Below are 13,862 nucleotides of genomic sequence, written 5' to 3'. Positions count from 1 at the left end.
AGATGAAATAACACCAGAGAACACTAAAAAATCTCTGGAGGGAAGCTGAGGTAGTTTCAAGTCAAGCCTATTTAAACAGGAGAGGGATTAAAGTCAGTAGGAAAAAATGCACGGCTGCCTGTGATCTAGGAAAACAAAAAAGGTAAAAACAAACTTCCAAAGTAATCAGTACAATAATTGGCCGGCAAACCTTTTTTGCTTTTTTTGATAAATCGACTTCAGCGTAAGTGGCGTCCGGTGCATCCTTCTTCTTCTTCTTTTTTGACTTGTCTGCGACAGCATACTGATCCTCAGTCGGTTTCTGCTCAGTAACTTTCTTATCTTTCTTTCTGTGTTTCTTTTTTGAGTGCTCGTGTCCAATAACAATTTCTGCGGGGGGCTCACCACCAACCTCTCCCTCCCCTTGTTCAATGACAACTTCTCCTTGGGGTTAAGGTCCTGACATGGCATATCCACTTTTCAATTCTGCATATGGATTAGTCCCTGACAGGGTGCTGTGATTACTGGACCTGACAGAATGGTAGACATCAGTGTAACATCAAAATAAAAGTGCACTCAAAAATGAATGTTTCAGTATCATTAAATACTACTTCGACTTGAAAACATATCCCTTTCACCACGCACCATCCCTTCTCCCTGGGAAGAAACACATAGAAACTATTCTGTTCATTTGTGTTGCAATTTCTCATCTTAGTAATCTTGTTACTGTAACCAGCAAGAGCCTATTTACGTATTCTCTGTAATTTGTTCCAGTAGAACGTTTATTAATCCGCTTGAAACCACTGCTCGCCTCGACCAGCCACGAGCATTAGACTTCGAGCATCAGATGCCAAGTTGTAAATCTATCAGTATAAGTAAACTGAAATAAAGTTGTAATTTTTTTAAAGTTGTAATTTCTTGTAATTTTTAAAGTAATTTTAGTACTAGGTAATTAGGTGTCCCGAATTAGCGTACGTGGTACGCTTGAAATTTTGACACGGAAATAAAGTTCTTATCTTATTATATCTTATCTAACCGCGGTTTCAACAAAAGGCATGACTGCCGACGTTATGCGTGAGATGGATTATGTTAAGTTTGGAAAAAAAAAAAGTTAAATGATAAAATCCACATTATTAACCATTAAACTTAATCGAGTATCTCAATAAACTTGTCCTTTCGAAAGCCTTAACGAATAATTAAAATTCAGAATGTAACACAAAGCATTTCAAATTGGACTTCGCCAAATACAATAACGGAGAGAGGCACAAATGGATTGAAGGGTGGACAGGTACGTTTATACAATCGAGATTGAATTTTCATGTCTTCTTATTTATTCTGTATTGGGTTATCAGTTGAAGAGAACTCTGGAGGAATCAGCAAATAGTTTTTTTCTTCATGCTCATTTAAATCAGGTAGTGTTTCATTGCAGAATACGCCTATATTTAAATTCCCGTATGAGTTTCTGTTTAACACGTCGGAATTGTTTATCAAAAGAAATGCATATTTGGCAACAATACAGAGGAAAAATAACGAAACGCATTTCGCTTCTTAGTCAGGTTTCTGATAATAAACGTGGAAAAAAATTATTTTAAACTGGTTGACTTAGAGGAATGCAGTTTTCAGGTAACACAATACAGAAAATAGATAATTCAATCCAAAAAGTGACAAACTGTTGAGTCTGTCTTTGAACTTCTTTGTTGCATAAAATCATTGTTAAATTGTTGTTTTGGCGGAATGTGGTTGATTATACCGAATGCACACTGAACTGAACCTAGCAGGGTTTAGATAAGACACTTTTTGAATATGATTCGCGAACATTGCTATAGCATTATCATGAAAAGATATCGACAACTGCGTTTTAAGCATATTATGATTACGCAACCACATGCCTCTCCTCGTAAATTTGGAAAGTATAGTCACTTGTAAATTTCTTCAAAGCTGTCCATTTGTACGAGCCCGTAGTTTGTCCTAAAAAAAAGTTATATGTGCTCATTCTAAACTGCACTTGAAGTAGTGCAAATATCTGCAATAATAAGTACACCTCTCTATTAAGTATCCCTCTTCTACAAACACCCCGTCTAGAAGCCTTAATACCCCCCCCACCTTCCCTTCCTCCCGCGAGACTTAGCATGGTATGAACAATAAAAATTGAATTCAAATGAGAATAATAGCGGCAGTTTTTTAATTTTTTTATTTCTTATTTTATTTTTTTTTTATCACGGGGGCCCTTCAACGATTTTCAACTTTGTCAAACTTTAACATACTTACAATGCCTGCCGTTCGTCGGTCTCAGTGTGAACTAGATAGGTAGAAAGTATAAAATGTCATAGAATAATCTTAAAAGGCGGAACACAACAAGTTTCGTAATTCCTATCCAAAATCAACGTTTAAAGCTCTTTTGCTTCTTTTTCAATTCATAGCTGCGGTTTATCTAGTACGTAAAGCCTGCTACATTAATATAACTCTTTAGCTCAAGATTTGCTTAAAAATTTGCAACGCCGTCCAACGTCGGAGAAAGTATGAACGGTGACAACTGCCGCTTGATTAGCTCATGTTGTGGAGCTCCAGACCGGACCAACACTCAGGGTCTTAAAATAACTGACGAGAATGTGCTGCCTTTGCTATGACATCTTCAAATGGTTAGAAATCCTGGTATTGTCGGATAAGGACGAAATGCCTTAGGCCCAGTCTCCTGCGTCTTCTCTGTACTGGTTAGCAGGGGACGTTAAAGAGCCCACACACTTGTTGCAAATACTTGGGAACGTAGCTCCCGGTGTTGTGGGAATCAGCAAGATTTCCTTCAAAAATATTAAATTTCCCAATGCAGTCCGGCCAAAGTCCCCCCCCCAAAATGTGGTAAATTAAATCGGAAGATTTAAAACAGATACTGTACTACGATGTACTACTGGAATTTGTTTTCACTCATGACACAGGGTAACGAAACCATCTTTTAACTTGCTTAGCAGCGAAACATGGGATCAGCCGACGCAAAATAAAACAACACAACATTCTAAGCAAGATGTGAAAAAAATAAATAAATAAATAGAAATAAACTATATTTGAGTGTAACTCCTGAGTTGTAAGTAAAGTTTTATGTACTTACTCCTTTGGTCTTTGCGCCTGCACTTTCTTCTTTTGTGTACCATGTAGATGATTATAATGATAACAACAGCAAATACGAGCACTACAACGGCAAATACTACAATCGAAAGAGTTTTGACTAGAATAAAAAGAAAATCTCTTCTAGTTTATCTCAAAATTATATGTCTACAAGCGAGACACAAGCAATGGTTGAGACCTCATTTCACTCTCCTACAGGTGACGCTTAGTAACAATCCGCAATTTAGCAACATAGTTCAGATTAACCGAAAATAAGCAGACCTGACCAAAACAAACTTCACGACGTTCCTCTAGACGTCCCATCGCCTCCTTACCTTCGTTCCGAAAAAAGGACTTTTGCAAGTAATAAACTAAAAAGTCAGCGAAACTCTGTATATTTTACTAAAAACGTAGCCTGCGTAAGTGAACTAAAATGAGCGAGTATCTATATCCGAATTCCATGAGAGGGAGTTTAGCTGGGTTGGTTGATAGCTAGGTAGAAAGGCAACCAGCAAAATACATGTACACATATCTATATGCTGAAATCCTCGCCTATCCTGATGACGAAAACCGCATTGAGTTATTATTGTGGGCTTGTCACTAGTGGCGATCAGTAGAAAGATTCAAGGGAAGCTGAAGAACGACTTCCAATTTCTGTCACACTCCGTCCCAATATGTGATTGACGATGTATCTAGAGTAAGAGAGTATAAACCCTTTCCTAAAATCGTGACCCTTTCCGAACTTTTTTGAGTTTTTTTTTTTTTTTTTTTAATATGGAAGAAACCTTGGGAGAGCAAGCACAAAGAAGACGGCAAATAACGGAGAGGTGATATCAATTAGCAAAGCTGTAGACATAAAAAGGAAGATATTGCTTTCATAATCGCCATGTCTTACTTTTCTACCATATCAGATTGGCAGAGTAAACTGAAATGTAATCCGCTCTGAAATCTCATAAAAATACGGTTAAGTACAGTATTAGGAAGTCACCCGCCATTAATCAATTAGTTATCACACTCTCGAATTTCTCCTCCTCAATCAATTTAGTTTTTACATTTATTAAGAGCGTGTCCACGAGAAAACCGGGCAGAACTGGGTAAAACCGGGCAGGGGCGATAAACCTCAAATCATAGATTTTACTCAAACTTGGCACATATGCAAATTACCATGAGATAATAAATGTGTGAAAATAATAAATCAAAATATTTAATTCCCTGGGAGATATAGGGTCCCCCTGTGAAAACCTCCATTTTCTGCATTTTTTGCATAATCAATTATCTAAGTTTGTATTGCTGCTGTGACAGATCGAAAAGCCACTTGCAAATTCAATCAACTGGGTTGTGTTCTATATCCATCAGACCTCATAAAAAAATGAATTGTGTTAACTTTTTCATTTCATTTCTTCCCTAACCTCTCGCTTAAGCAAAGACGGCTTTTTCTAGTTTTGACAAAGTCCAAAAACTAGGTATTTTGAGGCCCAATATCTCCAATGACCAACTACTTCTGATCATTATTCCTACATGAGCAGTGAAAGCCACCACTAGACTTCCAAAATCAGTAATAAAATTTTGAAGCAACTGATTTCATAACCCGTGCTGACGCGAAATTTGTATCTACCTCCCGCTCAGTCTGTATCATCGAAATTCCGTAAACTACATCTTTGTTTTATTAACTTAAAATAACTTGAAATTTACAGGAAATTTCCCGGAGTATCGTTTAAACATGAACGAGGAGGGAATCTTTGAATATGGTGAGTTGAGCCTATTTGGAGAACTTTTTTCGCAGCCATATTTGGACTATTTTCGAGGAAACGCAGCAGTTGGTGATGAACATCAAGGGCGCATGTAGTCGAACTTTCTGACAAAAGAAATCTAGGAAGAAACTTGATAGTGCATACATGTCTCTGTGGTACCTCAGTTGCAACTTTTGGCTTGATATCATTTGTTAGATATTATCTGATAAGGAGCCATTATGTCAACAATGTACTAGGTTCGATTTGCTTCCGTTTCCTTGTTGAAATATTAAACGCGGCGAGAGCCCTCGGAAAGATCGATCAAAATGTTTGGTCTTTTACGGCGTGATACTTATTGACTTACATGATATGTGTTGGTGGCAAAAAGACGATTTGATGCGCTGAGAGTTAATGGGATCAGTTTAAAAGAAGATATCTATTAGACTTTAATGTCAGAATGCTAGTCACACCACCACCGACTTTCTGTGGTCGAAGAGATATCCTATCCAAGACTTAAGGTTACTTCCCACCTCCGCGGGTGTCCTCGGAAAAAATTCGTACGCGCGCTACTTTCATTAAATACTAGCAAACTATACATCAGAAGAGAGATTAATAAACGCAAACTACGATAAAAAATATTTAAGCGAGTTTTCTTTTAAGAAATGTGAGAAGTTGGTAAAGCGTGAATCAATCGAGAGTTCTTCTATTGAATTTATCGGGTATCGGATGCCGCAGCACAGCAAAATGTCTACGCAGTCTTATTCACAAGGCACCAATCGACATGATTATGTCAAGCCGTTTTCGATATTCTCCCATCAATTGCTTTGCCAACTGTGCAGGGTTGTCTCCTGCAAAGTTCGGGTAGGAGACGTTAATTTCCCACACACGAGATTACTGTGTGATGGATGACCTCCCCTGGTGTGGGATGGGTGGGAAGGTGAGGGCCATATGTTAGAAAACTTGTGTAAAGTTAATATGTTACCCTCATTAGATAAAGATGTATGAGTACGAGTGTACATTTTAACATTTTCGGATTGTCGGTTATTATTTGTAACGTTTAAGTACGGCTATTACACCTGTGTCTGATGCTTACTTCGAAATTAATTGTTGACCCCCTCACCTTCCTCGTCCCACCTTTCATTAAAAATTCACACTTTTTACAAAGGAGCAATTTCTACGGTACATCTCGACAAAAAGCCAGACATTACAGTCGACAGCTGGAAGAGATTACATATCAAATGGCCGTAAATCTTTGATACATTTTAAACTTTGTAGACTACAAAAACAACACGCCAAATGAATGTCAAAGTTGATCGCTGAAAAATATTGCAGGCGCGATCTGATCAAAGATGGCGAATTATACTTTTGATTTACATCAGCTTTCAGGACATCAAATCATCTTTTTACCACCAAGTTCGACTACATGCGCCCTTGATGTTAATCATCAACTGCTGCGTTTCTTCGAGAATAATTGAAATATGGCTGCGAAAAAAGTTCTCAAAAAGGGCTCAACTTGCGCTATTCAAAGATTCTCTCCTCGTTCATGTTTAAACGATACTCTGGGAAATTTCTAGTAAATTTCAAGTTATTTTAAGTTAGTCAGACAAAGATGTAGTTTACGGAACTTTGATGATACAGACTAAAAAGCGTGAGGTAGATGCAAATTTCACGTCAGCAAAGGTTATGAAATCAGTTGCACCAAAATTTTATTACTGATTTTGGACGTCCAGTCATGGCTTTCACTGCCCACGGAGGAATAATGATCAGAAGTAATTTTTCATCGGAGATATTGGGCCCTATAATACCATTATTTTTGGACTGTTTTAATCAGAAAAAGCCATCTTTAGTTAAGGGAGAGGTAAGGGAAGAAATGAAATGAAAAAGTTAACACAATTCAATCTCCTTGAGGTCTGATGGATATAGAACACAACCGAATTGATTGAATTTGCAGATGGCTTTTCGGTTTGACACAGCAGCAATGCAAAGCTAGGTAGCTAATTATGCAAAAAATGAAGAAAAGGGAGGTTTACCAGGGGGACCCTATATCTCCCAGGGAATTAATTATGTTGATTTATTATTTACACACATTTATTAACTCATGATACTCAGCATTTGTGCGAAGTTTAAGCCAACTTGAAATCGGTGAGTTGAGGTTTATCGGCCCCTGCCCGGTTTTCTCGTGGACACGCTCTTAATCTGTAACGTTCCTTGACCCTTCTCAAGGGAGCCGGTCACCTTACACATACTCTTGACTTACCTGGGATGTCTGATACATCTGTAATTGAATCAGGATCAACATTTTTGTGAAAGTGCCCCTTTCTGGCAGCTTCTTGAAGCATAGATGTTAATTCCTCTTGCCCCGTGGGTTTTTCGAATGAGAGATGAATATATATGATAATACTTCCTGGCCTGTGGAGGAGAAGCCAGAAAGTGGTAATGAGAATCACGCAAGGGCAGGACATGAAGAAGCCACTCTTGCATTTAAAAGACAAAATAAAAATATTGGTTCAGAAAGATACGGTGTATAATTGAATTGTTAAAACATTTCAGGAAATTCGTCAAGGCGGCCCTAAAGGTTGAGATTGAAAGATATGGTGTTACATTCCTGCCAAAGTTCAAGTTCTAATACCAACATACAAATGTTATCTCAACAATCAATTTTAAATATGAAGCGATTTTCAGGTTACTGTCAACAAAATAGGGTGCCTTCAGGAAAAATGGTCCTACGCTCGCTTCTTTCAATGTAACCACATATATCAATGGAAAGCCTATAAAAATATAGATTATTTAACAATGGTTCATGCTGTAGCGTGCACTATCGAGTTATGGAGTACGCGGGAAGTTTGGAGAGCATGAAAGAAGCGTAAGAGTTGCCCGTGGCGATAGCCGAGGGCAACTCTAGCTTCTTGAGTGCTCTCCAAACTTCCCACGTGCTCCATAACTCGACAGTGCACAGCTGAAAGTATGAACCAATTGTATTAGAACATAGCCGGTGGATTTGTGCATCAAATCCGACGCGAAAAACGGACAACAATATCAGTTGCAGCGAATGGTGACGGCGCTGATGCCGAGTCTCCTTTTCCGTTGTTTTTCTCTTTTTCTGCCTCGTTTAAGAACTCTAGCCCAAACGAAAAGGTCGAAACATTGTCTTCGTATTCGGACTAGTAGGCCGAGTTTCTGTTTGTATCCATTATTGTCGCGAAATATATTATTTTGCCCTCCGCTAACAATGGCCGCTCGAGCTAAAAAAAATTTCTGGCGAAGCGATTCTCTGACGCTATCAGCGGGCACTATCGGGATTTTGAGCACGCTTACGTACATTGAATTTGATTGTGCGGTTCTGCTGGCTATGTTCTAATAGTAAATAACAGAAGCTTTCGCAATTTTTGTATTGATAGTCACGCGCGAGTCTTTCACACTGCTGGACAAGATAACAAAGTGCGCGAAGCTTCTTGGAGACTCTTATTGGTTTCTGAGAAATTCTATTTTGAAGTTAGTCGATGGGAAATATTTCGGTTCTTGCCTCGCTCCGAGATGTCACGAGAAAAATTCTCCAAGATTAGTAAGAGCTTCACACACTTAGCTGTGCTGATAGCTGACGAACATTCTGGCCACTTTTCATGGAAATCCAACAAGTTTACATACTCTTTCAATCTGTTTACGAAGAGGTAACTCGTGTAAAAACAAACCTCGATCCTCAAAACCTTTCGTACCTCATGCGCGTGTCATGCCGCCGACCAATGAGATCCAACATCGAACCCCTGAGCAAGTCCGGTGACAAAGAACTCCTTTGAAATTTGCGGGAAAGGTCATTTCGCGAAACGGGGAAAATAAATTTACACTAAATGGATTAACGAAATCCAAAAATTTATCGGGATATAAACAGATGGAAAAGTGGGCAATACAGGCTAGGGAAAAAGAAAAATCAAACTTCGATTCTTTCGAAACAAGTATGTGTTCGTGACAGCCGTCTTTGAAGCCGACCATAATTGCCGATCTGTCTTCAGTTTTTACGTCACACCTATTTAACATAATCGTTTTGACCGCGCGTTGGATGGGGACACTAATTTTAAATACAGCTATCAACCAGAAAACTCAGTAAAAAATTTCGTGTTTTAGATATTTTACTGCTCTCTCCAAATAAAGAGCAAAAAAACCCCGAAATTTTGAAAATTTTCGCCAGAGTTTGTTGACAAGTTTAGGTCTGACTAGGATAAATGTTTTAATATTACATTGACTTTCCTTGACATACATTGTATGTGTGGTACAGTTTTGAATAAAGTGCCACTTCCACTTCTCATCAGCATCTCTTTTGGGGTTAGGTAAAGCCGGATGACACAGTATTAAAAAAAGCATTATTTCTTCTGTATGCAATTTTTTTGTTTTTCAGTGATCTTTCTCTCCGGGAGAAAAGAACTTAAGATTTACTTAACTCATCTGGGTATCCTCTATTCTTTAACCGTATTTTGAAACTATGTTTTTGAGTTATTACTGAAAAAAAAAAACTCTGTGTTAGCGTATAGAATGGTGTGTTTTGGTGTTGTGTAATCTGATCTGCGCAATTTGGCGTATCTCTAAGCAGTCTGATTGGTGCATTTTCTTTTGGTGTATCTTAAAGCAATGTCATTGGCGCAATTTTTGGTGTATCACAAACCAATCAGATTGTAGTATTTTTCGATGTCGCACAAATTAGAGCGTCCTTGCAAATTGTGGTTTTACAGGTCTTCAAATTTCAGCGAATCAACGCGTGACTCGTGGAGAGTGGATCGCGAACTAAGGAAACGTATTAGTCGTATTGGGAAAGCGATGGAGTTGTGACCATTGTGCGACTATGGTTATTCTTCGTTCTAAAGGAGACTGAGTGGAGCATGAGAACTTGAAAATTTTGAATCAAATATTGCTTGAGACGTTGATGGAGCAACTTTCCAATACCCGGCCCCTATTGACCGCTATGAATGGATTGCTCCCGCGGTCCCGATGTCGAAAAATAATTTTAAAAGAGAGGACATTTAAGGTTACTTCCCACCTTCAGAGGCCAAAAAAATGGTTTTTTATTTTATTGGACTAGATTGAAGTTAAACATTTTCCTAACATTTACAAAAAGAAAAATTTTAAAGTCTCAAAAAGCGTCCGACTTATTTAGGAAAACGTATTCTTAAATAAAATATAATAAATCAGGAGGGTGTCATAATCTTGTAAATGGCGTACTCTCTGGGGGAATATTCGCGGCAATTTCACATTATTTGCATGTTTTGTTTACATCGCGCACTTGACAAAATTCTCACGTGAAAGTTCTCTGCTAGTGGAAAGTCTTTTCTCATAAATGAAAAACAGAAATCAAAATTAGAGACGAGTCCCTGGGCAAAGAAAAATAAAAAAATAATAATAATAATAAAAAACAGACCCAAAGAAGAAAGAAAAGGTACAACTTTGTCAGGCAAAAAAAAATCAGTTCTGGTACCCCTCTCCACGCTGGCATGGCAATTACGAACATAGAAGTCGCCATCAAATCTACCTTTGTCGTACGAAAGGTTAAAAATGAAGTTCCTTTCAATAAGCAAGTACCGGCTTTGATACAAAACATAGGTAATCGCCTCGAATCGTATGAAATTATGAATAAACCTACCCGAGGGAACTCATTTCAGCGATAAGGGTATTACTTAAGCTGTCTGTCGATTCGCTGTTATGCTTTCCAGCAGTTTCTCCAGCTTTACCTTTTTTTGCCGCGGGTTTTTACTTTGTCAGTTTTGCCCATTATTCAACGTTCAACAGAGCGAGATAAAAAAAAAAACGTGAGTGCTATGCGATACTTTTGTCATTGACGCCAGGAGGTCCTGTCTTCCCATTGGTTTGCGGTTTCTGGAGGCGAGATAATTTACTGGTGTGGCGCTAGTTGTTTACAAACCTTTAGGAGGTAAAATCTCGCATTTGATTTTGAGAGGAATACGCTCACTTTAAGCGAGTTTATAGGGCATGTATGTTTGACCGATTTTCGTGAAATTTCGCCAAAACATTCCAGGGATAATAACGAACGAAAGTGTGTCAGGAAATTCTGATATTTGAAATTTCTTTCAAACAACCAATTAGAATATCGAAAAATCCTGACACACTTTTGTTGTTGATGCCTTGCGAATAAGACTGTGTAGCTATTTTTCTCGTTCTGCGGGATCCGATACCCAATAAATTTAATAGAGGGATCCTCGATCGTTTCACGCCTCACCGGCTCCTGATATTCCTTAAATGAAAAAATCGCCTAAATCATATTTTTATCGTAAACTGCATTTATTACGCTTTCTTTTGATGTATAGTTTGTTAGGGTTTTCTTGAAACTAGCGCGCGTATGAGTTTTTTTTTTTCCCGGAGGACACCCGCGAAGGTGGGAAGTAACCTTAAACCAGAGGTCCCGCATTCAAGCTTTCCTGAAGTCGAAGAATGATGAAATGATATGGCCGTTAAACTAATGCATCCGCAGTCCCTCGCTTTCGAAGTCGAAGAATGATATAACGAGAGGGCCGTTAAACTAGTGCTCCCGTAATTCCGTGTTTTTGAAGTCGAAGAATAATTAAAGTAAAGGTGAAGTTTACCTAGTGTTGACGCAGTCCCGCGCTTACTTTATTTGGTTTTCTCGACTGAGGGATATTTCATTACTATATATGAATTCCACTTGGAATTGCGATTAAAGAACGAGGTAAGAAGGACATCTACAATAATTGTGAGCTCATCTACTCAGTGTAATGGCTGTCCTTCGTGAGGACTTTATCGCTATGATCTGTCAGGATTAGAAAGGTCGTCAGGGAATTTTTTCTACCAATTTCAGGTTAAAACGTGCATGTTTTGCGTACCGCTCCTTCACTCATAACGCACACACCGTCAGCTAACGGCCTAACACGAATTTAGCACCAGAACGTGTTGTTTTGGAAGGGCTAGTTTTGCTGAATCTGCTAAAACGTGCGCAAGGCATTTGAATAAACCATAATTGATTGATAATCTTGTTTTTTTCGCTGTGGCTGCCCTTTTAGCAAAGGTTGAAAGACCACCAAGTTATATTTACTTTCTGAGTCGACTGCCATGTAAAATATCCGTTTCTTTGCTTCTAAAAGTTCTCGATGAATTAGATAATGTTTAAACAATACTTTCCCGCTACAGTTGCGAGTTTACTTTTTACTCGCCAGTATGGACTAGACTTCCTCAGATGAAATGCCATTTACCAGTAAGTATAGGTAATCGCATGGGGCCGAGTAAAATTAAGGATTAATATCACGCGTGTTTTCGGAAGTTGCTGAAATTGCCCGAGTCGCGCAGCGACTCGGGCAATTTCTGCAACTTCCGAAAACACAAGTGATTTTAATCCTTATTTTACGAGGAACCATGTGATTCAGTTTATAATATAAGGGGCAAAATGCTTTCTTACTGATCTCGCGCAGAACGGGACGCCATTGTTACAAAACATACAGAAATTTCTTTACCTTGGCATCCGTTGCTAAGTGATTTTCAGCCAATCATTTTTAAGTAATCTTGCCCGGGGCGATTACATATTTAAGAAAAAATGCCCTCTGTCTTGACCAATCACAATTCAGTAATTTTGCCCCGTATATGATAAACAACGTAATTCTTATGACATAATTCTACCTCACTGAAAAATAATTCACAAGAAACATAATGGTAAAGTCGGTTAATTTTCCACACAACCCCCACGTGCTTATACGTTTCCTATCAATAAAATTCGCTTTTAGCTAACTTGGACTTTATTCCATTTCGTGTCAATTTCCTGTAAACAACCTGCACTTTATCACGTATTTCGGAAGCACAGGGCACCAGCATCAGTTATTAGTGTCCCATTCCAATCAACAAATCCCAAAAATATCTCCTGCATGCGTAGCACGCCTATGTTTACTAAAAACGTGGAGCGTGAAAAATCTGCTTTTTGGAGGCGTAACGCCGTCTTAGACGCTTCTCCTGTGATAAATCTTTCCTTTACGCCTCATGTTTGAATCTGAACTGATTGCAATAAGGTATGACTTTGAAAGCAGAAAAGAGCTTTTGTCTCGAAGTTCCTTTCTAATTCATATTGTACACAGAACGTTTAACCATAAAACTTGAAGGCTGACAAGACTTTAATGTTGAAAATAACACCTGAATTTTTGCATATGGTTTAAAAGGAAACCTTGAGTGTTAAAAATAAACTTGGAAGTTAAAAATTAATTTTTATGTTTAACGCCATATAAAGATTCAAGATGCACACCGTTAGAATGGTATTCCGGTTGAATCTCCCGGAAAATACTCAACACTAACGCAAGTCTTTTCATGTGCAGTGAAATGTGAAGTGCGTTCAAACATTCCCAGTGAGGAGCAATTTTATCCAACTCCACTAAGTTGCTGAAAATGATGTTCTAAATGTTCAGCATCAGATTCCATCCACCAAAATCACCTTGGCCGAGAGGGACAGAGGTGGAATGATGGACAGCTCATGACAAATTATACTAAAAGAAAATTCTAAAGCTACGAAGATATGCCGATTTATCCCGGTGACTTGAGTGTATTACTTCTTTGGGAAATTGCGTCAAAACATTTTACCCAAGAACTGGTCAGTATTAATTTATAGCTCGATGGTGGTATTCTAATACATTTTGCGCAGTTTTATGCAGATATTTAAGATATCTAATGGGGGTGAAGGTGTTAAGTAGTTTTGGTGAATGTAAGGAGTGGACATCCACCAAAACCACCAAAACACTGACCAAAACTATCAACAGTATTTATATTTCATTTATTTATCTATATTTATAGTTACATCCTCCAGGAGGTGGGAGATTTATAGTTCCCAAAGCACTTTGTACTGTCGCCGATTATTTGTTATGGTGCACAATTTCTTTGCAAAGTTGATGATAAAATCAAACACATCAGAGTGGTTTTGGTAAACCAATGTTCCCCACTACTTCCTTTGGGGAACACTGGTTTACCTACTTTTTGGAGTGAACAACTCCAACTTGATTTATTTATACATACGTGGTTTTGCAAGGTTCTTAGATAACAGATATTTAAAAACAATTCCCGACC

General features: G+C 38.3%; 1 protein-coding gene across 3 annotated transcripts in view; it reads right to left on the bottom strand.

Moving 5' to 3' along the window:
• The window catches only part of LOC111332590 (uncharacterized), a 109,967-nt gene extending 106,127 nt beyond the window's left edge, over window positions 1-3,840 (bottom strand). The window contains exons 1-3 of one of the 3 annotated variants that reach the window (XR_015989620.1): window positions 3,083-3,840; window positions 2,248-2,278; window positions 191-509 (exon numbers count right to left, since the gene is read on the bottom strand). Coding sequence is in view for 1 of the 3 variants with exons in the window: in XM_088727900.1 (XP_088584026.1) it covers window positions 2,248-2,278; window positions 3,083-3,125 (74 nt within the window). In the remaining 2 variants the exon portion in view is untranslated. The remainder of the gene's footprint in view (window positions 1-190; window positions 510-2,247; window positions 2,279-3,082) is intronic. The other 2 variants (XR_015989619.1, XM_088727900.1) reach the window with 2 other exon arrangements.
• Between the last annotated feature and the right edge of the window lie 10,022 nt (window positions 3,841-13,862).

Source organism: Stylophora pistillata, chromosome 7 (assembly GCF_964205215.1).
Source record: "Stylophora pistillata chromosome 7, jaStyPist1.2, whole genome shotgun sequence".
Classification (NCBI taxonomy): Eukaryota; Metazoa; Cnidaria; class Anthozoa; order Scleractinia; family Pocilloporidae; genus Stylophora; species Stylophora pistillata.
The sequence above is the reverse complement of the archived record's forward strand: the minus strand, read 5'-3'. Positions and strand labels throughout refer to the sequence as shown.